Source organism: Colias eurytheme, chromosome 23, assembly GCF_061535395.1.
Source record: "Colias eurytheme isolate Ceu_HAF_F1 chromosome 23, ilColEury1 Martin Lab GWU primary, whole genome shotgun sequence".
Lineage (NCBI taxonomy): Eukaryota > Metazoa > Arthropoda > Insecta > Lepidoptera > Pieridae > Colias > Colias eurytheme.
In genome coordinates, this window is record NC_143002.1 from 5,762,869 (window position 1) to 5,789,172 (window position 26,304).

General features: G+C 32.2%; 3 protein-coding genes across 5 annotated transcripts in view; 2 read left to right on the forward strand and 1 right to left on the reverse strand.

Annotated features, from left to right (window-relative positions):
* The window catches only part of Meltrin (disintegrin and metalloproteinase domain-containing protein meltrin), a 94,466-nt gene extending 84,701 nt beyond the window's left edge, over positions 1-9,765 (forward strand). Inside the window, exons 13-17 of the mRNA XM_090115656.1 lie at positions 492-589; positions 1,261-1,375; positions 1,996-2,091; positions 2,724-2,853; positions 5,196-9,765. Coding sequence (XP_089971782.1) covers positions 492-589; positions 1,261-1,375; positions 1,996-2,091; positions 2,724-2,853; positions 5,196-7,530 — 2,774 coding nt within the window. The 3' untranslated portion in view covers positions 7,531-9,765. The remainder of the gene's footprint in view (positions 1-491; positions 590-1,260; positions 1,376-1,995; positions 2,092-2,723; positions 2,854-5,195) is intronic.
* A 563-nt stretch (positions 9,766-10,328) lies between these two features.
* On the reverse strand, positions 10,329-14,744 carry SmD2 (small ribonucleoprotein particle protein SmD2). The gene is made up of 3 exons (XM_090115448.1): positions 14,625-14,744; positions 14,285-14,537; positions 10,329-10,533 (listed from the first exon to the last, which is right to left on the reverse strand). Coding segments are annotated over exons 1-3 (360 nt in total). The 5' UTR covers positions 14,627-14,744; the 3' UTR covers positions 10,329-10,428.
* A 4,366-nt stretch (positions 14,745-19,110) lies between these two features.
* LOC149898324 (uncharacterized) lies at positions 19,111-26,088 on the forward strand. Of its 3 annotated transcripts, none has more exons than XM_090115563.1 (5): positions 19,111-19,221; positions 22,045-22,256; positions 23,355-23,669; positions 23,759-24,928; positions 25,141-26,088. In XM_090115563.1, exons 2-5 carry the CDS (start codon positions 22,080-22,082, stop codon positions 25,363-25,365), a joined length of 1,887 nt encoding a protein of 628 aa, XP_089971689.1. In that variant the 5' UTR covers positions 19,111-19,221; positions 22,045-22,079; the 3' UTR covers positions 25,366-26,088. The 3 variants fall into 3 exon arrangements, with proteins under 3 accessions (XP_089971689.1, XP_089971690.1, XP_089971691.1); XM_090115564.1 differs by lacking the exon at positions 19,111-19,221 and adding an exon at positions 19,253-19,511; XM_090115565.1 differs by lacking the exon at positions 19,111-19,221 and adding an exon at positions 19,629-20,211.
* Positions 26,089-26,304: the final 216 nt, after the last annotated feature.

Sequence of the window (26,304 nt, forward strand, 5' to 3'; positions counted from 1 at the left end):
CGTAAGACGGATACCATTCCAAAATATCAAACATGCTCAACGTTAATAATCAAGTTTTCACTTCTGCCGGCACTCCCGGAGTGCAACCCGTCTTTTTTTTGTGATGCTAGTTTTGTTGAGTTTTAGGAAAAATGTGGTGATATGACATTTTTGATATTTCATACTCACTGGGATCGGGAGTTGCTAATTGAAAAAAGTAGAAGAATGACATTTTTGTTACATTTATATCTAATTTTTTTCTTACCTAAAGATTGAAACTGGTTGTGATTAATTATATATTATGTACATTGAAATAACTGTTTTTTATCGTTTTATTAAATGATAGTATGTAGTAAATATAGACAATAAATATTATTTTTTCATGTCGTTATAAACCAACAGAAATCTTATACTTCATCAGAAAAATGTACACATACACTTTCTTATTATCTTAAATATAAATTTTTAGATTAAAAACTATCAACTTATTTAGAAAATAATAAACTTTCCAGGTACCATAATACCATGTAGAACGGCGATGGTAGATTTGGGACTGAGCGACGTTGACCCCGGCATGGTGCCCGATGGTGCTAAATGTGGGAATAATATGGTAAGGAAATTTAATAAAATACTTTTTTTGACGTGACAACGTCTTATAATTCGATTGAGCCGGCTGCACGCACGAAAAAACATGACTCATGCGGCGTTACCTCGCGTTCTGAGGCGTTCCATGTAAGGCTTGAAGTGCAAGCGAGAGCGCGGAACGAGCGACAAAGAAGCACAATCGGACGTTGTCACGTTCAACTATCGTCAGTAAACCGACTTTACAGACAACCAATTTTTTTTGAACAACATCTCTATAGTATTAAATAAGTCCAGTTTCCATAGAGCAAATAAAATCTAACTTTTATAAATTTTAATCTCTAGAAAAAAAGAGCGTATGTGCCAAGCAATACCAAAATCGTCGCCTTACTCCATGACATGACGATATTGCCATGACGAATTTTTTCACTTAAAAAATACTTATTTATACTGTGTATTTTTACACATAAACTTCTTGAAGACTTAAAATTCATATAACTTTGATAATTCTTTTTTCATTAGTTCTAAAGAAAATACATTCATTTCATTTATTATTAGATAATTAAAGAAATGAATTATCGATTAGTGTAATACAACTTAGTGTGAACACAGGCTCCTGAAAAACAGTTTATAATATAACTTATTTATGTAGCAAATTATGGTGGAAAATAAACGATTTATTTATTTATTTATTTCCAGATGTGTTTAAACACAAAATGCGTGCCGGTTCAATCGGTGATAGATAGAGTTGCTCAAAAGGAGACCGCCGTCTGCCCGTCCAACTGTTCGGGGCACGGCGTGTGTAATTCTGAAGGTAATCTATACATAATATAATAAAATCGTAGGAAAGTCAAAACTGTACATAGATTTTTTTCAAGTGAAAACTTCTTTAGCGGCGTTGGGTATAAAATCTTAAACTCGCGTCAGGACAAGTGTCCTGATCGAAAAAGCGTAAGACGGATACCATTCCAAAATATCAAACATGCTGAACGTTAATAATCAAGTTTTCACTTCTGCCGGCACTCCCCCAGTGCAACCCGTCTTTTTTTTTAATAATACTTGGAGCGTGATCTACAATCGATATCGAAGCCTAAAATATAGTTTTTAGATTTTTTGGCTGTTTGCTTTTCTGTATGTATGTCCGGGTTAAACTCAAAAAGCATTTACTTCAAATTTTGCATGAATATTAATAAAAGGCCGGGTCAACATATTATAGGCATCACTCTAAGACCAATAGGAGCGGAGCAATAAGCGGGTAAAACCGCGGGGCACAGCTGAATGAAATGAAACAAATAATTTAGGTTACTTACATACATAATATAACTATATAATATTTAAGAAGGTTAAGGTCTTAGATCATTTTATATGTTAGAATATCATTTACCATATAAAAACATTTTTATCTGCATAATAAATAAAATATGTTATTTCCAGGCCACTGTCACTGCGAGTCGGGCTTCGCCCCTCCACTATGTGCTCTGCCCGGCGCTGGGGGCTCCGTTGATTCCGGACCCGCCACTGATTCTACACGTAAGTATAAAAACAATAGCAAAAAACTAAAAAAAAATTGGTTGTCTGTAAAGTCGGTTTACTGACGATAGTTGAACGTGACAACGTCCGATTGTGCTTCTTTGTCGCTCGTTCCGCGCTCTCGCTTGCACTTCAAGCCTTACGGAACGCCTCAGAGCGAGGTAACGCCGCATGAGTCATGATATTTCGTGCGTGCAGCCGGCTATCGAATTATAAGATGTTGTCACGTCAAAAACTTTTTTGAAGTGTAACTTCTTTAGGCGCGTTGAGAGTAAAATTTCAAGGTCGCGTCATGGCAATAACGTCACGGAGTAAGGCGACGATTTGATATTTTTGAATCTTACCAAGGAAGTTTTTTTTCTGACACGTGTGTTTGGTACACACGCTATTAAAAAAATGGAGGCTCTTATTTATAAAAAATATTAAAAAATAAAACATTGTATTTAGTTTATTAATCGTAACTGTACGCATTATTTTAATGAGCAAATTATAACTTTGATTGTAAGGATTTATACATAAACTTCGTTGATTACGACCTAACTTGTTATTATTTCATGATTTAATTTCACAATAAGCTTTGTAAAATATATACATAATTTTAACTAATACTTATAAAATTTTATCTTTCGCAGTGCAAAGAAACTTCATGGTGGCGATGTATGTTATATTCCTCGGAATATTACCGACGATTCTGCTCATACTGTTCCTCATGTACTACACAAGGCACAATGTTCTACTGTGGTGGAAAAAACCAAGGAAAACGTACGTAAACAAAATATTAAAAAAACCCATTACATGTCCGCTCAGGAAAAACAATAAATTTAAATTTCCAAAATATACAAACTCCTTCACAAAATTACTCAGCTTCAAACATAAAACACCCAAAGAAGAAACTAAAACAAATGAAATAGAAGAAAATATATATGAAACTATCGATAATGATTATGATATTATCGATGTAGGTATTGTTAAAGGTAGCCATTGGTCTGATAAACTCACTGGTTATTTTAAAACGAAACCAAAAGAAGTAAAAAATGTAAATACAAGAATTAATAAAGACGATATTGTAGTTACGTGTAGTGCTGAATCTCTTAACAAAACTATTATTAAAAACACCAATAATATTAATGTTAAAGGTAATACTAAAAAAATTGAAATCATAAAAACCGGTCTTACGTCCACAACAAACGAAAAAATCAGCAAAGCAGATATTAAAAATACGAATATACTCAGTAAGAAACCATTAAATAATAAAAATAGATCAGAGGATAACGTTACGAATGATAAAAGAAACAGACTAACAAAATTAAGTAAAGACAGTATAGTTAACGCGGGATTATCGTCTACGACAAATGAAAAAGTCAAAAGTAATGAAAATTTATTATTGGTTAATAAAGAAGTAATGTATATGAATAGTGAAAATGTAACAAGTATTAATGTAAATGTAAAGAAACTGCGTGAAGGTTTTACTGCCCCAAAATTGAATAACGCAGTTTTATCAAAACGCAATGAATTGAAGAAAGTCGGACAAAATATATCGAAATTACCAAACAGTCGTGTATAATTTAAAGAAAACTTTTGAAAATAACAGAATAGTAGTTTAATCATAGAAATAAATAATAAGGAAACTTTAGAATACCAAAAAGCAAATTAGATTAATACTATAGCTTTCAGTAGGACATAGGATTTTGAATAGTGAGATTTTTCTAGCAAAAATGTCCGTTTTAAATTTTCATAAAAAAATAATGTCGTCAAAATAAATCGTAGTTTTAATTGTGTTGTAAAAACCATTCTTATTCCAAGAACTATTCAATTATTATAAAAAAAATTGTAAATACTATATTTTTTTTAATTGTAAGAGTCAAAGACTGTAGTTTGTACTTATTTTTTGTAGTTTTTAGTTGCTTGTTTGTGTTTTTTTTAAATAACGTAAGGTTTTTGAAAGTTCTTTGAAAATAGAAAAAACCTGTATTTTTTTTTTTTTTTTGTAACTGTGATTGGCCAAAAAATAATTAGTTTTATGAACGATTTATTACATTATAAATATGTAGATATAAAATGTGTTGTTTTTTTTATGTTGGTGCTTATGGACCCATACCATTTTTGCACATTTTTTTTCTTTGACTAAAATTGTCATGTGCATGTTATTATTTTCTGTATGTGGTTTTGGGTTAAACATTCATTATTCATGTTTATGTAGACATTATATAGATTTTTTTTTCATTATTTTAACTTTAGATGTAAGTTTTTAATTCTCACATCTCGTTTTTATTTTTTTCCTGTAACTGTAGTCCAAAGTCTTATTTGGTAAATAATCTTCATGTCAATCATTCATTGAATGGGTTTTGATATTATAAAGACAATTGCTACGAAAATAAGAACGTTTTTACATTTCAAAATGTTTTCTTAAGATTCGGTTTTCTTCCGGGAGTTAAAATTTTGACAGAAGCTCTTAGGTTATCCTCATATAACCTAAAAAATGATTTGTAAATATAATGAATGCATCAAGATTATTTTCTAAATTTGCCTGAAAAAAATTAGTTTTGTCTATGTACCTTATTGCTTGGGTCAATAGATAAACATGCATTTTCAGGGTGATGGTAATAATAAATTTTTCTACTAACTTTTCTCTTTTCTTTCTCTTTGTACTAGAAACTATTATTTCTTTTGTTCTCTTGGTGCACTTGCTTGGTGAGTTTTTTGTGGTTTTAGTTCTAACATAATTTTAAGGCATGAATGCATGGTAAATATAGACTAATATTGTAGTTGCATGTGTACTTTAATTTAACTACTAACATAATAATATTGTATACCTAGTTACTATCTTTCAAATAAGTTAATAAACTAATTGTTAAAAATATAAATTACCAATACCAACTTAAAACAATGTTAACTCCTTAACACCTGAACATAAATTTAAAACGATGTTCATTTCTTCTAACTCTTAACATTTATATATTATAAAATAAAAAAAAACTTTCTTTAAATAAAAATTGTATCAAATTCAAGATACTATAGTATTAAAACATGTGTATTATTCTAATATATTTAAATGTCTTGCGCCTTTAACAACTATAATATTAACGAAATCTCTACTCTTTCAGGATTCCATCTCCCAAGAAATCAAGTTTGCAGCGACGTATTTCGAGAAGCGCAAGTAAATTCGCATCTAACTTCCAAAACAACGCGCCAAATAACACTCAAGCTGTTAGCGTTCACACACTATCTAACCCTGACGATATGAGCTCAAGTCTCTTGCGAAGTGACAGCGATCACAGCCCATCCGGCAATATAAACCCCTCCGTTAATTTCTTCGGGAACTTCAAAGGATTTTCCCTCACGCCAATGGACAAAAATGCCCCGCAAACAGATGAACCACCAAAAGAAACCAAACAAGACACGAAAAGCGCGAAAATAACACCAGTACATAGAAGTGGGAGTAATAGCCAAAATGTGGGGCAATTGAAACCAGTGTTACGTTCTGCACCACCACTCCCAGTGGTACCAAATACAGCTAAAACCAGTCCCAAAACGTCTCCGTCTATAAAACGCACGAATAGTTCAGTACAGAATCGTATCAAAGCTCTAATGAACGCAGAGAAGACGGAAGAAGTGCCCGTCACAGCTAATCCAGCGCCCAGACCAGTTATTTCTAGCCCCATTCTAGAAGCTTCGACGTGTACAGCGAAAGAACTAATATCGCCGCTACAAGGCTCAAAAACATTGGGCCCGGTACGCGCGGCTCCAACCGCACCGACCATCACACCAGATTTACCAAAACGACCTCTAAGCATGTACTCCGCCGGCAATGTCCCACAAAAACCACTCCCAGAAGAACCAAAAAAAGTGAAAGAAGGAATATCCTTGAACAGAATCGCGTCATTTCTCAAACACGACAAACCGAAGGAAAAAGAACGAAACCCCGTTGAACGAAGTCACTCTTTGCCGAAGAATCAGAATCACCAAATCAAAGTGCCGAAAGCGGCTGATAAAGTTGCATTGCGAAACTTGCAAATATCGAATCCCATACTGCAGAAGGCCATCGATATACCTATCAGCACTGTGCCCGTAGTGTCGGATTCTGAAGAAAACGACGATGCGAAAGCGTTCGTGAATAGAGCTCAAAGTATGCGCGTGCCCAATGTGCAAAAGCCCTTACAAACGTTCGGTTCGATGAGACAAGCGCCCGGTGTGTCGCGGCCCTTATCCGGTGTAGGGCGACCGACCGCTCCTCCACCACCACTACCGAGCCAACCGGCCACTACTGAAAAAGAAACTTCTATATATCAGAGTCCAAAACAGACAGACATCAAGTCGACAGATTACGTAGATTGCATAGAAGAAAAGCCCGCACCGCTAGCTCACATAGACGAAGAGTCCGGTGATAATATTTACGCGATTATAGAAGAGAGTCCTGAAAAACATGCTAAAGCGTTCCCGGGCGTGTCTCTGCCGATCAAAACGGCTCCCCAACCGCCTCCTGAAGGCTACACTCCCAAACCCATCACTTCCAATTCAGGAAGTACAGAAAGCATGGGTCTGCTCGGAGAGATCGTTAATGAGATACAGAACCGCAACTTTGACTCGATCTATTCGACGTCGACGCTCGCGAGGAAAAGGGAGAAAGAGCGGAAAAAGGCTGAGCAAAACAGAGATAGCACGTACATGAATACAGACTATAAGAGTCCAGAGAGCGTTTATAGCAACTCTGGAGCAAAATCTTCCGCGTCGACCACTAGCAGTGGATATTTGCACCCCTCAGCTGTTAACATACCCACTCGTATGCAAACAGATGAAAAAGAAATAGAGAAACCACCATCGCCTTCTCTTAAAGCAAACTCGAAAATACCCACATTTTCCAGACAAGTTACCCCGCCCGGTTTAAGAACAACGAGCACGTTCAAAAATGTACCGCCATCTCCTAAAGCGACAACGAAAAATATCAACGTAAAATCGATATCGAACAGTCCCGACCTCGTATCAAGTTGTGCTGTAGCCGAAACAAAAAACATCAAAGCGCCCGACGTTATTAATAATAATAAACCAGCCGATCCACCGAAAGTCGCGAACAAACCTAATATAAGCAAACAGATTGACAATCGACCTCCGTTAAAACCGACTATAGATAAGAAGCCCTCCGCAAATAAACAGACTGTACTAAAACCGGTCAATTCTGCGACTAATCTGAATAAAACGGATAAACCGGTTAATCGCGTTAATTCGAAAAACGATTCTAGTGTGAAAGCGATTGCAGATAGTTTAAATAAAAATAAACCTAAAGTGGTTCCCAAACCAACTACATTAGTACAACGGACCGACTCAAACGTAAAGACGAATGCAACGAAACTAACCTCTAAACCCTCCAATGTCGCCAGTTTACAACAGAAATTTGAAAATAGGAAATCATTAGGTAAGGAAATAACCACGGGGAAGAAATAGCATTATTTACTATATGTAGTAAAATATAATAATTAAAATTTAAACGACAAACGATCTGATTTATGTACTCGTCAAAATTTAATTAGAAACTAAGAATAATGGAACAGTTTAAATTTAAAATATAAAGACTGTATTGTGATCGAAATTATAAATCGTACTAGCTTATATATGATATTATTGTTGAAAGAATAGCAGCTATGTGACGTATATGTAGATTTCTAGTCCACAGTGTTTAAAAGGTCATTAAATAATGATTTTATGATATAAATTGTATTGACGTGGGTTACTTTTCCTTAATTTTATTCCAAAAAATATATAATAATAAATTGACACCGTTATTTTTGTTTTAAAATTAACAATGTGACAAATTTCTATTCCGTTAAAATAAAATACAATTTATAGCATAATAATAAACGAATATAAACCTTGAAACTTCAGCTTAGAGATTATATTTAGTTTGTTTAAATCGAAAGTGTTCATATTTTGATATGACGTGGTTTTAGATAAATACTGAATAAGACAATGTACATATTATTTGTGTTATATTATTTTTTTCATATATTAGAAGAAAAAATTAATATAACTATTAAGTTATGGATCTCTGTAAATATTCCTTTAGTTATTAATTAACGAAATGTGAAGTGTCTTAATCGATTAGTAATAATTTGTATTTTTATAGCCGAGTGATTGTACTGAAAAGTCGAAAATATTCATAATAATATGATATTATATAAATACAGTTAGTTTGTATTGGTGCTAGCGAAAAAAACCAAGTGACTCAAAATTTAACAAACCCGTTTTAATAATAGAATTCAATATTATATTTACAAGAAAACAAGATTTTACATATTATAGAATTTATTATTTTCTCCATATATTATAATGTACAATTTTAGTGAACAATAGTTTTTATGAGTCACTTGTTTAGATTATATTCATTATAGCCTAGCTTTTATGAAAATAATATTAAAAGGGCGCTTACACGTTAAAGGTAAAACGGCTTACAAATGTGTTAGGGAATTATTTATCTGACGCTTATAATTTATAAGATATATTTACTCCCAAGAAAGATGCAACCGAAATAACATTATATGCCGTTAAAATATATTAGCAAAGTTACTACCAAAATGTCGCTGAATAATATCGCCAGCCATTGAATTTTTTTAATAATATTGCCATATACAAAAAAATTGTCTGTAAGCGCTCTTCATCTACTTAAAAGTCATTCGTCCATAATGTTGAATTCACTGCCAATGTACAAATTTGGTGCTGACGTCGCAAAAGCAATAGAGATTATGTAGGCAACATGTAAGAGGTGTGTTTTATCAAATCTTGTACAATACGGCATATTACATTCGTGATAATTTTATTGAAACTAGTGTTGCCAGCAATAAAATCTTAATTACCGAATCTATGCACGTTTTACGCGTGTAAAAAATATAGGTCGTTCGTAATAATTATAATTGGTTTAGTTTATAATAGAATAACGGATGATTTCCTTTATTTATTTTAAATTGAGTTGTATCATAATAATTAGAAGGACAGATGGTTCTTCTACAGTTTCTTGATTTTATCTCCAATACCAACAATATTCATTTATGTAATTTATGTTTAAGATATTTCGCTAATTGCTTCCCATGTTTTGATATATAATGTTTTGTTTACATCTCAGATAAATTCTAATAAAAATAATAATTCATACCTCATCAGAATACAAAATTTTATGAATTTACATTAGATATCATTTTAGCATCGATATATTGAAATGTGATACAGTTGCAAATGAATACAATTGCTTATGAATATTATTAGGTACATGTTATATTAATGAGTGTTAAGAATATCATATTTTTATAAAATTAATAATTATTTTGATCACTCGAACAATACAATGGTGAACTGATTAAAGAGTTGATATTGGTTGTATTCGAAAAATTGTTGTGATTATTACTCCTTTTCGCATTCACAAACATTTGTTATAATTATTAGAATATAAAAGTTTTTTGTACATTTTTTATTTAATTTATAATAAGTTGCGTAAAGTACATATTTGTAAATACAACCAAAGAAATTGTATTTAAGAGTGTTTTTGATTTATCATTATGTGTGTGAAAATGGGAATGTATTATTTTTATAAAGACTGTAATTTTCGCACCTTTTGTCACAAACTAGTGACGCGGTTTCAATTAGCTTCGAAAGAATTGTTTAGTTCAGCGAATAAACTGATTTATTGAATTTTTGTGTTTTATTTTGTTTTAACAATCCTTATGCATCATTTTATCTTGTTTATTTATCTTTTGATTTATTTTTTTTAAAATCATTTATGATGACCTCGTTATCGATACACATTGGAAAGGGGGACTCTTTGATCAAAGCATAGATTTTGTAGGACAAATATTTTTTCGAATAATTTAGATAATTATCTTGAGATTGAACAAAAAAAAATTTCAGTTAGTAATAAATATTTGAGAACCATCAAATCAAAAAATTGTATCCTTGTTAGCTCTGTTAGCTAACACAATCGAGAGTTTCGTACAGGAAATTATTGGCCGTCTCATCAAAATAAAGCTACTCACGGAAAATTAGCTTGATAGTAATCACTTGCAAAAATGGGCGATGGATCCTGAACTATAATGTTTCTGCGTCGAAGCCACTTATTTTTTGCTTTTGTTACGAATGCTTATTATTCTTTGAGTAATATAATAATAGGGCGGTTAGTGCTAATATTTTTCTTTGGTTATATTCAGCATAACACTTAATTTAGAATACAATATATTATTGATAAAATAAAAGAAATATTTGTGCAGTTTTGGTGTATTTATTTGTATGAAAGTTTTCACAGATATACGACAATTCTTATTAATAAAATTAACCTAAATCCGAATGTAGTAAATGAAATTATTTCCCTGCTGCAGTGGCCAGAGGATTCCTTAACACTAGTATAACCGAGTCACCACGAAGGAACATTTTTGAGATAAACCTGTCCTTGTTCACCGCTTTTCCCTGAAAAGAAAAGAAAATTTTATTAAAGTGAAACTTTTATTACATCGTCTCAAACTTTTTGGTCTGTGTAGCGCATGTCGCGTGTATCGCGGCTGCCGAGTAGGTATACCTACTCGGCAGCCGACCGACACGCGACATGCGCTACACAAAGCAGTGTTCGGAACCGTTCGAACAGTTTCACTTTTACCGTGGTTTCATAAAACCACACAACATTTTTTTTAATGTAAAACATTTAATATTTTACTTGAAAACGTCGATTTATAGTAGCAATAAAAACTGAAGATATAACTGTCTAGAGATGTTTACATGAAATAATTTGACTAATGTGTAGACTATACAGTAGTCAAATTATTTAATATAATAATTTTGAATGCTTATCTATACTAATAATAAATTGGAATAGATTTGTAGTATTAAAATAACCGCTACTAAATGCATATATGGATATATGTACATTACATATACCAAAATAGTAATTTTTATGTTTGTTTGTTCTAGCTAATCTCTGGACTTTCACTGACATATAGCTGATGTTATAAGGAGTAGCATATTAGCTATTTTTTATTCCGATATTCCCACAGGAACCTTAGGATTAATAGAAAAGCTCATTTATGCGAGTGAAACCGCAGCTGCAGCTAGCATACAGGGTTACTCGATATAGGTGTAAGAGCGTTTACACATTATCCGAACCGATATTGGTGTCGGACGCCGATAGCCGATGCAATGTGCTAGTTTCACATTATCCGACAAAATCGTTCCGATATCATCATCAGTTTCGCTAGATCTATTTTTTAAAAATCCGGAGACGCGACTGGAAATCATCAGTAGATATATTATGGGGTATTAAAAAAAAACAGTAGATGCATATTTGTTACATAAAACTTATACAACCAAATTCTGTTCCCATCCACGGCGGATGTTTGTTAAACCCATTGAATCTGCTGACTGCGGAGTATGTAATAGGGTTTGGGTCCCGGGACGTCTCGTGTCTCGAAGTCCCGGGACTTTTTGTAAATTTCGTTGTCTCGTGTCCCGGGACTTTTGGGTCGAGACTCGAGACGAGTCACGATAGTCTTATGTATTGTATTAATTTTTATTTTCAAAGCATTGCATGAGCCTAGCTGGCGCCATCTGTTACTGTAATGAATAATTACTTGGTCTACATACTTCATACATAAAATTTAGAACTACTTTATAAAGCCTTAAACTCAATTAAACCGACTTCTGTTGAAAATGAGAGAGTGTTTTCCTTGTCCGGTGGCGTTATTACAAAAATCAGAAGCAGATTGTCGGACAAAGCTGTTAATGCTCTGATTTTTTAAAAGCCTATTTTATAAAATCAAAGTAATTTTATTTTTTTAACTGATTAATAATTTGAAAGACTGATTCAAAAGTCTGTTTTACAGATAAGGAAACAAATCTATGATTATAAAAATTACCAAATTATGATTAATATGATTATGACATGATATTAAAGTTATATAGTATGATTGTTACTAAGTTTATTTTATTATAATAATATTTAATAATTGTTTTAAATTGAAAGTTAATCTGTGATTATAGGAATAAACATACCAATTATTTGACATATTAAAGTTATAACTATTGTGATTATATTTTATACTTAACTAGCGGTCCGCCCCGGCTTCGCCCGTGGTACATATTTACGTTTTCTCTACATAAAAACCATCCTCGTACTTCAAGGAATATAATAAAAAAAGAATTATCGAAATCGGTTCAGCCGTTCTCGAGTTATGCGCTTACCAACACATTTTGCGATTCATTTTTATATATAAGACTAGCGACCCGCCCCGGCTTCGCACGGGTGCAATGCTGATACGTTTTTAAGGTAGGTAAGGTATGGTACGTAGACTACAAAAAAACTTTTAACCAAGTATATAAAAACAGCGGCCCGGCCGGCCGGTACCGCGACAAACGGTACGTCCCGCAATTTTTAAATCTGTAATATCTTCGAAAATATTCTCTTAAATCATACGGTGTAAAGGGCCATATAGATCTATATTAAATGAACAATGTATTCAAGGTATTTAATTGGTTAAGGATTAATGCTGTATTGGTTAAAATCGCTTCGAAAATAAGCCATTATTTGTCGTAAAAAGTAAATGACAAAAAAAAGTTATTGTGGGTTATCCATAAGAGATAGACATATGCCATCGCGGACTTTTCTGTAGACCTTTTCAATGTGTACAATACTTAGTTCATTATTTTGATAAAACTTGTAGGGTTCAGCCTGCGTTTGCAATGTAAGCGGAAAAAATGTAATTATTTACGACATAACATTAGAAACCTCAAAAATAACAGTACTTCTCCACTATTTAATGGATGTTATTATACATATAAACCTTCCTCTGGAATCACTCTATCTATTAAAAAAAACCGCATCAAAATCCGTTGCGTAGTTTCAAAGATTTAAGCGTACAAAGGGACATAGGGACATAGGGAAATTTGATCGTAGCCTGTCTCGTGTCCCGGGACGTTGAAATTGTCGAGAATTCCCAAACCCTAGTATGTAATCAAGTTTCAATATTTAACTCAGTATTTATGTCATTATGTCCATTTTACCTTTGTAGTGCCATGTTTCAATAAACCCATTAGTGACGAATCAAAGCGACGAAACTGAAATACTACCCCTTTCTTGCGAAGCTAGTACCTATTTGAAAAAATCAGTAGATCCCCTGAAAAGTCAGAAGGTCTGGCAACACAGGTCATCATGGCAGACTATAATTTGATGTATCTATTATATTTGTCCACAGACAGTATTGGATACCTCCCATTGTGGAAGCTAGATATTCAAAGGGAGCATTTTTAGCAAGCTACAAAACGCACCTAGAAAGTTTGTTAATTATTTTCGTATGAGTGAATTTACATTCAATTTTTTACTTGGCTTATACTTACTTATACAAGGTGTAATCGTTAAGTGTACACAGGCGATTATTCCATAACGATTACAGATATCAAAAAACTTTAAACTGATATTGAAAGTACTTTACGTAATGAGCAAAATGACACTATTAACTTTTTTAAAATAAAACTAGACATATCCTAAAATTTTACGTTAAACACTCCCATACACAAGGCTTTAATTGCTTTTTCTTTTGATTGCGTTGACAAAGAAGTTGAATTTTATTACAGTTTAAAGGTGTTATAGACCTGAGTTTTTGATGTGAATATCAGTTTAATTCATGAGCAAGGAGCTTGTAAGTTATTATTTTTTTGATAATGTACTTAAAAAATCATGTTTTTCACAATTATTCCTATATCTATGCTATAAGACATAAATCTTTACCAAATTTCAAGACTCATGTGTGTGGAAAGTAACCTGTAGGTTTGATTACCCTGCAAATATCAAAATTTTGGAAAATATGCAGCATAAACGGCTGTATATTTTGATTGTGTTGGCTTATAAGTTTGATTTTTTTACAGTTTTAGGGGACCGCAGACTTGAGTATTCAATATAAATTTCATTGATACCTCCCCGCATTCCTGAGATATAAAAGGTGTTGACAGACAGACAGACGGATAACAATGTAATCATATAAGAGTTCCGTTTTTCCTTTCCTTTGTGAGATGAAAACAATAATCTCAGTTTTTCATTATTAACATGCTTTATATCGCTTTGAGTTCCCCAACTTACATTGTTGTGTCAAAGTCAAGTTGCTTAAGTTGAGGTTAGGAATTATGCTTGTTTAATCAACAAGTATAAATACTTTTTTAACAGAGTTATTATTACCTTCTTTCCTTTTCCCGTCCTCGGAACCTCCGTCCACATCTCTTTGACATTCTCAAGAACCATGTTACAATGCCGGTCGAACGCTTTCACGCGTCCTAAGAGTTTCTTATTGTTCCTACAATTTATTAGAACTTGGGTGTTATTTTTAACGGACTGTGTAAGTACAGAAAGAGGACCCGTACTAAATTCTTCCTCTTCTATCTTGGCTAATTCCTCTAATGTCATTTCAGAACGGGGTTTAGATGTCGTCGCCCTGAGAAGAAAGGTTAAATATATGGTATTAAAATAGTTCCAATTTTGGAGTTATTTAAACTTTGTAATTCTGAAAATCAATACGAACATTATTTGAGGATTGTATCACAATTCACAAATATCTAAATTTTTAAATAAAAACAACTGATGCTTTATTTTTCGCCCGACGCTATATACGAACCAACGAACCGCAATTTTATGAGTTGACAGTTCGACAGATAAAATACACAGAGATAAAATAGCGATGCGTTCATATTTCATAAGTTTTTTCTCTGACAGTGACAACAGATATTTAAAACAAAATAATACATAATGAATAATTTTTATTTTGCGATTTTTTTTCACAATAACAATTACTCACCAATTTCTATAACTACATTCAAATATATATTCAAATTAAGTTGTTTTAAATGTGAGCATCATTTATTTTCATAAACATAAATAATATTCTAAAATTGATTATAGACACTGGCTGTTTTCCAATTACAGAGCATCGCACCATGGTATTATTTTAAAAGGTATTAACAGTAAAACCCCTTCCAGACGACACAATTTAATCAGCCGATTTGATTGCCGATTGAATCGGGCCCAATTTGATCGTCTATCCACACGTACACAATTAAATCGCCAATTTTAGTTCTGCTCCGTTGCCGTTACTGACTGGACTTTTATTTTGCAACATGCCTCTTAGTAAAAAACAAAAATTGGGGCTGATTTTGGCTGTAACTGCAAATTTAGAAGAAAGAAAAAGAAAAAGGATATGGAGCAAAGAATGGTTGCTTAAAAGAAATCGCCTAAGTCATATAAATATTGTTAGAGAAGTGGACAGTCGATTTCACAAATTTTATGCGGAATGAAACTTTTAATGAATTATTATAATGAATTATTATAATAATGAAGTAAGCCCATACATTACTAAACAAGACACTTTTATGAGAGAAGCCGTTAGTCCTGACTCCTGAGGAGACATTAATAGCTTAAATATTATCTAGCATCGAATAGATTACAAGTAAAAATTGGCCAATTAGCGTCCACACCACCCAATTTGATCGGGCAATCCCAAGGCAATCGCAAATCGGCCGATCCCTTGCCGATCCCGACCACCCAATGACCTTGAATTTCATATTTCCGTCTAGACGACCCAATTTGATTGCCAATCTTGTCAAATTGGACGAAAGATTGTGTCGTCTGGAAGGGGTTTAAGTCTAAAACATTCAAAACCAAACATACCATGAATTACGTAACTTAGAACATGTAAAAACTATATTTTTATGGAAGACGATAGCTAACTGTCAAACTTTGTTTATCAAAGTAGGTTGCTATTCTTGAAAAAAGTGGCACGCTGCGTGAAACAAAAATTTTTATCGTTCTCTCTCATTTCTTTACACAACACCGGCTTAAGCGTCTTAAGCGTCTTAAGCGTCTTATTCACGGTCAATCCCCGACGTACGTCGGCTCAAGGCCGCGGTGCTGGATGTATCCTACTGACGATCGTGCGCGCATCAAGCATGGCTAGGGTTGCCAACTTTTATTTGAAGAAATAGAGTATATCTGATTTTAAAGGAGGTAAATAAAGAGTAAATAAATATTTTTAAAAATGTATTTTTTTGTACTTTTTGCAGTAACTAAGAATTTTTCATTATTTTAAATGAATTATATGAATCCAAACATTCCAAATCTAAATTTATATATTTCAAGAGCTCATTTTTAATTAATTTTTAATGAAGCTCGGTTTCTCTCTTCCCACCACTTCACATTCATGACCGAAAAGACTCTTTCAGTAAATGCTAAAGTGGCGGGAACAGAGAGTATATAGCTAATCATTTTTTTTAAACAAACAAATTCGTCAAGATATTTTTTTTAAATAAATTGCCATTTTTCTGCAGTGGACTTTTGCATAAAATCTGTGTTATTCAACAATTCGCCTTGGAGTTCTTTTAAAATAATAACTTCTGAATATAAACTGTCCATGTGTACAAGGTTGATCCAAAAGTAATGATAATTGGGATTTCCTGTGTACATAAAAATCAAAAATAACCGTTTCTTGCTTGCTCATGTACTCACTAAGTTATCACAAAAAATCATATCAATAGGCCACGTTTCCAAGTATTTACATTAATTTCTGTTGGCAACACTAATCTGCTGTACGTCCGCGCTATTCACTGTCCATCTGCACGACGTTCGCGGTGGTGGGGGTGCTTGCTGGATGAAAAGTTGGTCGTGCACATCCAGCAAGATAATAATAATAATTATTGACGTACGTCAACGCTATTCACTGTCGTTTTGCGTCGTGCATCGTGTATGACCTTGGCGGGACGTACGTCAAGATGGACCGTAAATAAGACGCTTTATTTTATTACGCGTTGACGTACGTCAATAATTATTATTATTATCTTGCTGGATGTGCACGACCAACTTTTCATCCAGCAAGCACCCCCACCACCGCGAACGTCGTGCAGATGGACAGTGAATAGCGCGGACGTACAGCAGATTAGTGTTGCCAACAGAAATTAATGTAAATACTTGGAAACGTGGCCTATTGATATGATTTTTTTGTGATAACTTAGTGAGTACATGAGCAAGCAAGAAACGGTTTTTTTATATTTTTATGTACACAGGAAATCCCAATTATCATTACTTTTGGATCAACCTTGTACACATGGACAGTTTATATTCAGAAGTTATTATTTTAAAAGAACTCCAAGGCGAATTGTTGAATAACACAGATTTTATGCAAAAGTCCACTGCAGAAAAATGGCAATTTATTAAAAAAAAATATCTTGACGAATTTGTTCGTTTAAAAAAATGATTAGCTATATACTCTCTGTTCCCGCCACTTCAGCATTTACTGAAAGAGTCTTTTCGGTCATGAATGTGAAGTGGCGGGAAGAGTGAAACCGAGCTTCATTAAAAATTAATTAAAAATGAGCTCTCGAAATATATAAATTTAGATTTGGAATGTTTGGATTCATATAATTCATTTAAAAATAATGAAAAATTGTTAGGTACTGCAAAAAGTACAAAAAAATACATTTTTAAAAATATTTATTTACTCTATATTTACCTCCTTTAAAATCAGATATACTCTATATCTTCAAATAAAAATTGGCAACCCTAGCCATGCTTGATGCGCGCACGATCGTCAGTAGGATACATCCAGCACCGCGGCCTTGAGCCGACGTACGTCGGGGATTGACCGTGAATAAGATAAGTCGCTCTTTTTCTTGTGTGAATGCGACATAAGATATCAATTTGTCTATTGGTTTCTCTGTCTACGGTGAAAACGCTCTAACAATTACTTTTACTCACCAATTTCTTTAGCTACATTTAAATATATGTATATTCAAATTAAGTTGTTTTAAATGTGAGCATCTTTTATTTTCATAAACTTATTTAGTAAATTATTCTAAAATTGATCATAGACTCTAGAGTTACTCTGTAGAACTCAGAGGAATAAATTATTGCTCAGGCTGTAGAATTTTTGCTCTCAAAATAATCAGAGACAATATTTTGTTCTTGTTTTTGGTTCTTCTATGGAAGATTATGGTTGGGGGTTTTTTTGCAAACAATAGATTTAGAATGTTCACTGTTCAGTGCTTTTATACGAGTAACGACCTCTTTTTTAGAGTATATAGCGTCTTATTCACGGTCAATCCCCGACGTACGTCGGCTCAAGGCCGCGGTGCTGGATGTATCCTACTGACGATCGTGCGCGCATCAAGCATGGCTAGGGTTGCCAATTTTTATTTGAAGATATAGAGTATATCTGATTTTAAAGGAGGTAAATATAGAGTAAATAAATATTTTTAAAAATGTATTTTTTGTACTTTTTGCAGTAACTAAGAATTTTTCATTATTTTTAAATGAATGTATATGAATCCAAACATTCCAAATCTAAATTTATATATTTCAAGAGCTCATTTTTAATTAATTTTTAATGAAGCTCGGTTTCTCTCTTCCCGCCACTTCACATTCATGACCGAAAAGACTCTTTCAGTAAATGCTAAAGTGGCGGGAACATTTTTTTTTAAACAAACAAATTCGTCAAGATATTTTTTTAAAATAAATTGCCATTTTTCTGCAGTGGACTTTTGCATAAAATCTGTGTTATTCAACAATTCGCCTTGGAGTTCTTTTAAAATAATAACTTCTGAATATAAACTGTCCATGTGTACAAGGTTGATCCAAAAGTAATAATAATTGGGATTTCCTGTGTACATAAAAATCAAAAATAACCGTTTCTTGCTTGCTCATGTACTCACTAAGTTATCACAAAAAAATCATATCAATAGGCCACGTTTCCAAGTATTTACCAAAGAGGATATAATCACTACGTTTACATTAATTTCTGTTGGCAACACTAATCTGCTGTACGTCCGCGCTATTCACTGTCCATCTGCACGACGTTCGCGGTGGTGGGGGTGCTTGCTGGATGAAAAGTTGGTCGTGCACATCCAGCAAGATAATAATAATAATTATTGACGTACGTCAACGCTATTCACTGTCGTTTTGCGTCGTGCATCGTGTATGACCTTGGCGGGACGTACGTCAAGATGGACCGTAAATAAGACGCTTAAGTATTCTTTGGTAACGACCGAGATAGCATTCTGAAAGGGCAATTTATTCCAGAAAAGGTTTGTAGTCTAGGGCACAGGTCTAGAGGTATTCAGCTACCGCGATATCGGGTAAGTTATTTTTGTTTTAATAATAAGTAACTGCAGTAATACAAATTTGTAATACGTAATTATTGATATTAATTTTATAATAAATAAATTTTACTTAGATTTTTATGCAAAATTGTTCGTTCAATAAATTGATTAATCTGTTACTTACCTTCAAAAAAGTAATTTTTAACAAACGCTTCTTTTAAAAAAATGCGTAGTTACCTACCTACTTAATTATATTAATTTTTTACATGTGAAAAATAGCTGTGTATTAAACTATTTAAATTAAATATGACTGATGTAATTTCTGGGTATGTATTAATTATTAATCATTACAAAAGTTAATTTTACATGTTTAACTATATCTCATGGTTGTTCATAATTATATTATATAAGTATATTTTTTTATAAGTACTGTTTGAGTAACTCCTTGGTACAGTGGTCGACGCGTGATTTTAGAACCGAGGGGTCCTGGGTTCGATTCCCGGTGGAGACGAAATATGTCTCGGTCTGGTAAGATACTTACAGAAGACTGATCACCTACTTGTCCCTAAAGAAAATCGATCAGAGAAACAGATGTATGCATTATGCATCTGCCCCTTACCCCACTACGGGGACACGGGACTTCACACTTTTAGTAAAAGCTATTTTGAATAAAATAAAATATTTTTAATCCTTTACAATAAAGACATGTAGGTACTTATCAATGAATTAAAATTATTGATACATACTTTACCTACCAATAGTTTTATTATAAAATTTCCCTTAATTAGTTTTTTAATTAGGACTGTTTATACAAGCTTGTTATGAATAATATTTGACAATTAATTAATTACATTCATTTCTGTTAATTTGTTAATTGCCTACATTGTACTAGTCAGCGGATATTGTTTATAAACACTTAAAGTTCTAGGGATCTGACAGTAAGCTTTTATCATTTGTAGAATACTTTGTGGTGGCAAGTGTAGTAGTTAACTGAATATTATTACTTCACTAAACCGGAATCCTACTGTAAGCAACAGTTAAGATTTTTTTTTAATTTGTATAATGTTTAGATTTCTACAGTTAATTTATTCATTATATATTCCTTTTATACGGATTCTAGTGCAAACTTATTTAAGGCTTAATGATAAAGAAAAAAAAGTAAAAGGATAATTTACTGAACAATGAATATTGAATACTATTAAATTATGAAATGTAAACCAAGATTTTCCTATTGGATCTTGAGATAATAATATAATATTTTGATTAATAAATTAATTATTTTAGGAATTGTGATGTTTATGGGTCGATCAACTTTTAATGGTCCGACGGTACACGCATCATGTCCCTGAACGATAATTAATAAACATGAAATCAGAAAGAGTTAAATTGGTTTTAATTATATTCCTCTTAATATTTTCTAACATTATTGTGAACAATATTTTACTTGCTTTATTAATTTGTGCGTAGTTTCATGGTTGTCCAGAGACTAAATGCAATTTTCCAGTACTATCACATTTGTCCCCAAGCTACTATGCATAAACAAACTTCGCATCATGAACACATACTATCACGACCATAAATACCAAATACACTTCTTGATTCAGTTCATGATTATTGACATAAAAACATACAAATATTTTTTTTTTTTTTGGATATAATACGATTTTCAGGCATTTTACTTTTGTCCCCATAAATCATCTACATGGCACAGGTCTCACAGACAACCGTAATTTAGTTATGGAAACAAAACACAAATGGCGCGGTAGATTCCTAAACAACAAGCTAAACACAACAATTAACTGTCGGGCTCAAACGCCATTTTGATTTGTATAAAATCACGGCAACAGTCGTCCGAGCGATGTTGGTGAGTGTGGGGTGGCTTTATTGTCAGTCCGTCAGACAACTGTGATTAAAGCATAAGTACTTGATGCATTGTTATCAATTATACTACACGAGATGCGCTTTCGTCTATAATTTAGTGTGAGCTGAGATTAATATATAAAATAACAATAGTATTTGCTTGGCGGCTCAAAACGTTAAAAATGTCCCGCGGACATCCAGTCACTGGGCCAACCAAAGTGGTTGTACCATGGACAATTTGGTTGTACCTAGGACAATAATTATATAAAACTTATACTTTAACAGTTAAATAGTTCATGTTTTGTTTATTACTCGGCTGTTTCGGGAACACATTTTTATTACGCGATTTTATGTCTAGTTTAATTGTAATTTTAACACTTCAAAAATCAAGACGCTACTACTACAACTAAGATGTCCCCATATGAAAATCACATTATACTTCATTCATTCAGTTATATCGAGAATCAGTTCATTTTAATTAAGTAAAATCAATAATGCGATACGTAACAACCTCGCCTTAATAGTTTTTTTGTAAAAAATATCACTATTTCCGCTTTACTGAAACTTTTTTATATATGAAACATTATTTGGTTGTTCAAAAGACATCATTCGTTTCAATTTTAATAAAAATATTTCGTATTTTGGGTGTAAATAGAACAAATATCAAAATATTATTTATTATTTAATATTAGAAGAATTTGTTTTAATTCTTAAGGGAATTTAACATTTAAAAAAGTACTATTGTGTAAGTTGTCCAAAGGACATTATTTCCCGTGAATAGATCGGTTCGTGAAGGTAAATCCACAAATGTATTTAATCAACATCACTGCTGCTTATATAATCTTAATCTACGAAGAATTATCTTCTAAATGAAATAGTAAAATGCTGAAAATTAAGTAAAAAAAAAAAATACGAGAAAATTATGATCGGGACCTTTAAAAATTGATTGACCCTTATATATTATAATTTTAGTGATGTAAAATTTTTTATGTTCTACAGGTGAAAACAAAAGCAACAAGCATAAACAGTTAAAAATGGCACCAAATTTCAGTAAAAATGCAATTCTAACAGGACTTTTGGATTATTACTGTTTAGTTTGTGAATATCACTTCCAAAGTGAGGATGATATAGTATTACATATAGGGCAATTAACTCATAAGGAAAATTTGGAAAATACATGTTATGATATTGAAGATGAACGTATAAGAAAGGTGAGATTAATTTATTGAGTTTGTTAAGTTTTTTCATTGTAGAATTAATTTTATTATTCAGATATCGAGATTATTACCCAGGTTTTTAATAAAACATCCTGCTTATTAATGAAACTGTAATTGTTGAGATAATTATATTACCAAATGAAATGAAATTTGAAATTGACCCTCAGATCAACTTCAAAAACTTTTTTAGCTAGTCTGAAGTTTGACCACAATAAAAATGAAAATAAAATATTTTAGTGTTGCCATAAGGCTGAAAAGGAAGGATGTATTCTAGAAGGCAGACAAGACGCTGGTCTCTTCGCCTACATAATTTTATTTAAGTCACCTCATCTGGTTAAAGTCTTGCGACTGATTGCAGATCACAAAAAAAAAATAAAAAAAAATTAGTGTCACGTGGGGCGATATACATATATTCAAATTCAAATTATATTTATTTGCAAGAATGTAGTTACAAATTATAGATGTTTTAATTACAATATTGTAGGTACCTCATTCAATTTCATAGAAATATGTTTTTTTATTTTTGCGTCGCGTCGTTACGCTGCAGCTGCTGCGCAACGCCTTTTGCGGTCGGACCTTTTGCTGAATATATTTTTTATGAAATTGTATTACTTACTTACCATTTTTCATCCTCTACTATAGAGGTGAAATAAAGTTAATTTTATATATAGGTTTCATATTTTATATATAGGTTAATTAAATATGAAACCTTTCTTTCTAAATTTTTTTTGAACTAGGTAACTATCTAACTACATAATATTTAGTTTTCGCTATTAATTTTCACAAGATGTGGTACCTACCTAGTCTATCGTTTTTATAATTATTTTTCGTTGATGTTCCTTAAGCTGGTAGCATGAATCGCAATCGAGAATAGCAGATAACAGATTAGTAAAATAACAACTTTCTGCCTACTTACCTACATGAGAAAATCGCGTTCAACTAACATACCTACAAATTAAATATTACTTTTAAATTTTTATTGGCCTATGATTCAACTGAATACACTGTTCAAAATTGGTTCATCATTTGGACCAAGCAATTTTTTTATCATTATTAAGTACCTATGATTCTTAATACAATAACTCTTTACAGATAAAGCAATGGTACTTTTGCGAGTTTTGCAACGATTTAATAAAAACAAAGGCCAAAATACGATTGCATATCGCTGAAGATTTACACTTGACTAACAAGTTTCGTCAGTCTTTGTTACGATGTGATTATGGCATCCTTGCGTATGGTGTTATAGCCATCAGCAATAGTGCCTGGAGTGGTTTATGTGGAGGTACATGTCTGATCTGCAACTCTGAATATACAGATGAAAAACAACACGTAGACGAATCTATGCATATCATCAATTTAATTAAAAATAACATTAAATGCGATGCTCAATATAATATCTATCGTTTGGTAAGCTTATTATTTTTTTACTTTCATTTTTTTTACATTTCGTTGCTTACATAACTAACTAACATAATCGCCAATGTTTTTTTTCTCAGATTGATGCAACTTCTTTTCAATGTTTGACTTGCAATTCTCTGGAATCAATTACAACTATAAATTCTCATTTTACGCATGATACTCATAAAAAATTATCCGAAAATTGTAGACAGACAGCTAAATCCCTTAAAACAATGGCAATTACTAAAATGTTACCTGCAAACACTGAATTGAATACAAATAATTCAAAAGAAAACATTGATTTGAATGCAAATGGTTCAACAACAAACATTGAAGTAAATGCAAAGGGTTCAATAGATAACATCGAATTTAATGAAAATAATTCAGCAGAAAACGATGAATTGTATGCAAAGGATTCAACAGAAAATATTGAATTGAATGAAAAGGACTCAAATGTTGACTCTAAGATGAATGATAAAGACATGGTATCCGACGATCGTTCTAACATCTTGGATTCGTTAGAGTTTTTACACAAAAACAATATCAATGTTAACTTTGAAACAAATAGCGTTATGTGCAAGAAATGCTCAAAATCAATTGACTTTAATTTAGATTGCATACAAATGCACATTAATGAGCACAAATCCACCAGTAGTGCAGACACGATACAGAAAGAACGTGGAAGGTTGTCAAAAGCCGAAATAGTCGCAAAAGATGCATCGCCACAAAAACCAGCAGAAAACACAAGTTCCGTAACTCTTAAACAGAAAAAAAAGGAGAACTCACCTAGTCAAGATGACTTGGAAAAATTTGCAAAGGATAATAAGCTAAAATATAAGCCTGGAGGTAAAGACGTATTCTGTGAAAAATGCAGAACTAGAGTGCCACTCAATCTAAACAACATGAGGGAGCATATAAATGGTAATGCACATAAGTCGCGGAATGAATCCATAAAGAAAATGAACACAAAAGTGGAAACTGTCGAAATAATTGAATTCATCAAAGATATCACTGAAGTTAAAACAGACCGCAACGTGGAATTTATTATTAATGGAGAATTATGCATAACATTATGTAGCATGCTTTTAATTAAACGTTGTGAAAATTCCTACTCACATCAATGTTTAATATGTCGTGAAATTCTAAATGGGTCAAGCCCCTTCGTGAATGTCAATTTTTTAACAAATCACTCACAGAAGCATACGCTTATTATGGAAAAAATACCTGTGGTGAGAAGTATACCTTCAGAGTTTATTCGAGTGTTAGAGGTAATGTTAATTTTTTATTTTAAAAATATGAAATATAAAAAAATTTCCATGTTCAACAGAAATCATATATAGCTGTCTGTTGAAATAATTTTCAAAATTCAGGAGTAACAAAAAAACTTGATTAAATTTAAACCTGTGTCTCAAATTTTTCTATGAATCTAGAGATATAGACTACTAAGATACTAGATATATTTTGTTCAATTATATTTCAGGCACGAAATTGTTACCACTGTGGTTATTGCAATGATCTTTATTCTCGGGACAAGTTGGATGAACACTTACAATCGAATGGACACAAAGAAAACAAAAATTACGCTAAGTACCGTTTGGAGCAGTACCTACCAGATATTATACTGAACCAAAGGAGACAAGTGCAAGAAAGATTTTTCTTGAATGTCCTTTTTGAACATATGATTCATAATATGTCTAATCAGTAATCAGCATTAGGACTGTACATTTATATTCGGACAGTTTTTGCAAAATTTTCTTCATTTTTTTTTATTTTAAGTATATAAAAATATAATTTCAAAACAATTGTGTAAGTAACTCTTGGTACAATTTTTCTAATGTTTTTTTCTTTTTTCTCTACTTACATTTTGTTTTATTTTGTTCGTGTAACTTTTTTTTATTTTTCAAGTATTAAGTAAGTATTATTAGTTTTAGTTTTCCATTATTCTTAACGTGACTTTTTTGATTTATCGATTTCGCTCAAAGTAATATAATTTCGTTATTATAATTTCTTAAAAAATGCTTATTTTATTTGATTTACTGTTAAGTATAATTTTTTATTTAGTTTTCCGTTACTCTTAACCTTAATTAGCATATTTTAGACGACTTTGTTTTTATTATTGATGTATATATATTACAGTCAAAACCCTTAACCAGACAAAAACCTTATTGACCGGTAGGTAGGTTCGTGTTTTTTTGAACTACACAAAAATAGGAGCTCCGCGGGGCTCCGTCGCTCCGTCGCCTACACGAACTTAACCTAACCCACACCCTTATATGTTACCTATTAGTCAATAACCTTATTGACTAATTTTACCGGTCAATAAGGTTTTTGACTGGTTAAGGGTTTGGTAAGGTTTGACTGTAGCATATATTAATGCGAACTTTATTAAACTATAAGATTTATTTTGATTTGATAGTTGATAACTTAATAAAAGGTTGATAACAAAATTTTAAGAATTAATAAATGTTTTGATTAAATATCTTATACCATACTTAATGCTTTTTATTTATTCTACCTAAAGTCACAGAATAATAACGAGTAGCTTGCTAGTTTAAATTGTAATTAAGTACCTACCTACGTTAAGTTCGTAGTACCCATAGGTAGTACCTAACTATTTAGTATAAATTTTGCTTATTATTTTATT

Bases quoted from the DNA above. Each gene is read 5' to 3' on its own strand.
- SmD2 (XM_090115448.1), bottom strand. The intron at 10,534-14,284 runs GTAATAATAACT...TTTTCTTTTCAG, and splicing joins GGACGGGAAAAGGAAAGAAG to GGAAAAGCGGTGAACAAGGA.
- LOC149898324 (XM_090115563.1), top strand. From the start codon at position 22,080: ATGGCACCAAATTTCAGTAAAAATGCAATTCTAACAGGACTTTTGGAT. The intron at 22,257-23,354 runs GTGAGATTAATT...AACTCTTTACAG, and splicing joins AAGATGAACGTATAAGAAAG to ATAAAGCAATGGTACTTTTG. The intron at 23,670-23,758 runs GTAAGCTTATTA...TTTTTTTCTCAG, and splicing joins AATATAATATCTATCGTTTG to ATTGATGCAACTTCTTTTCA.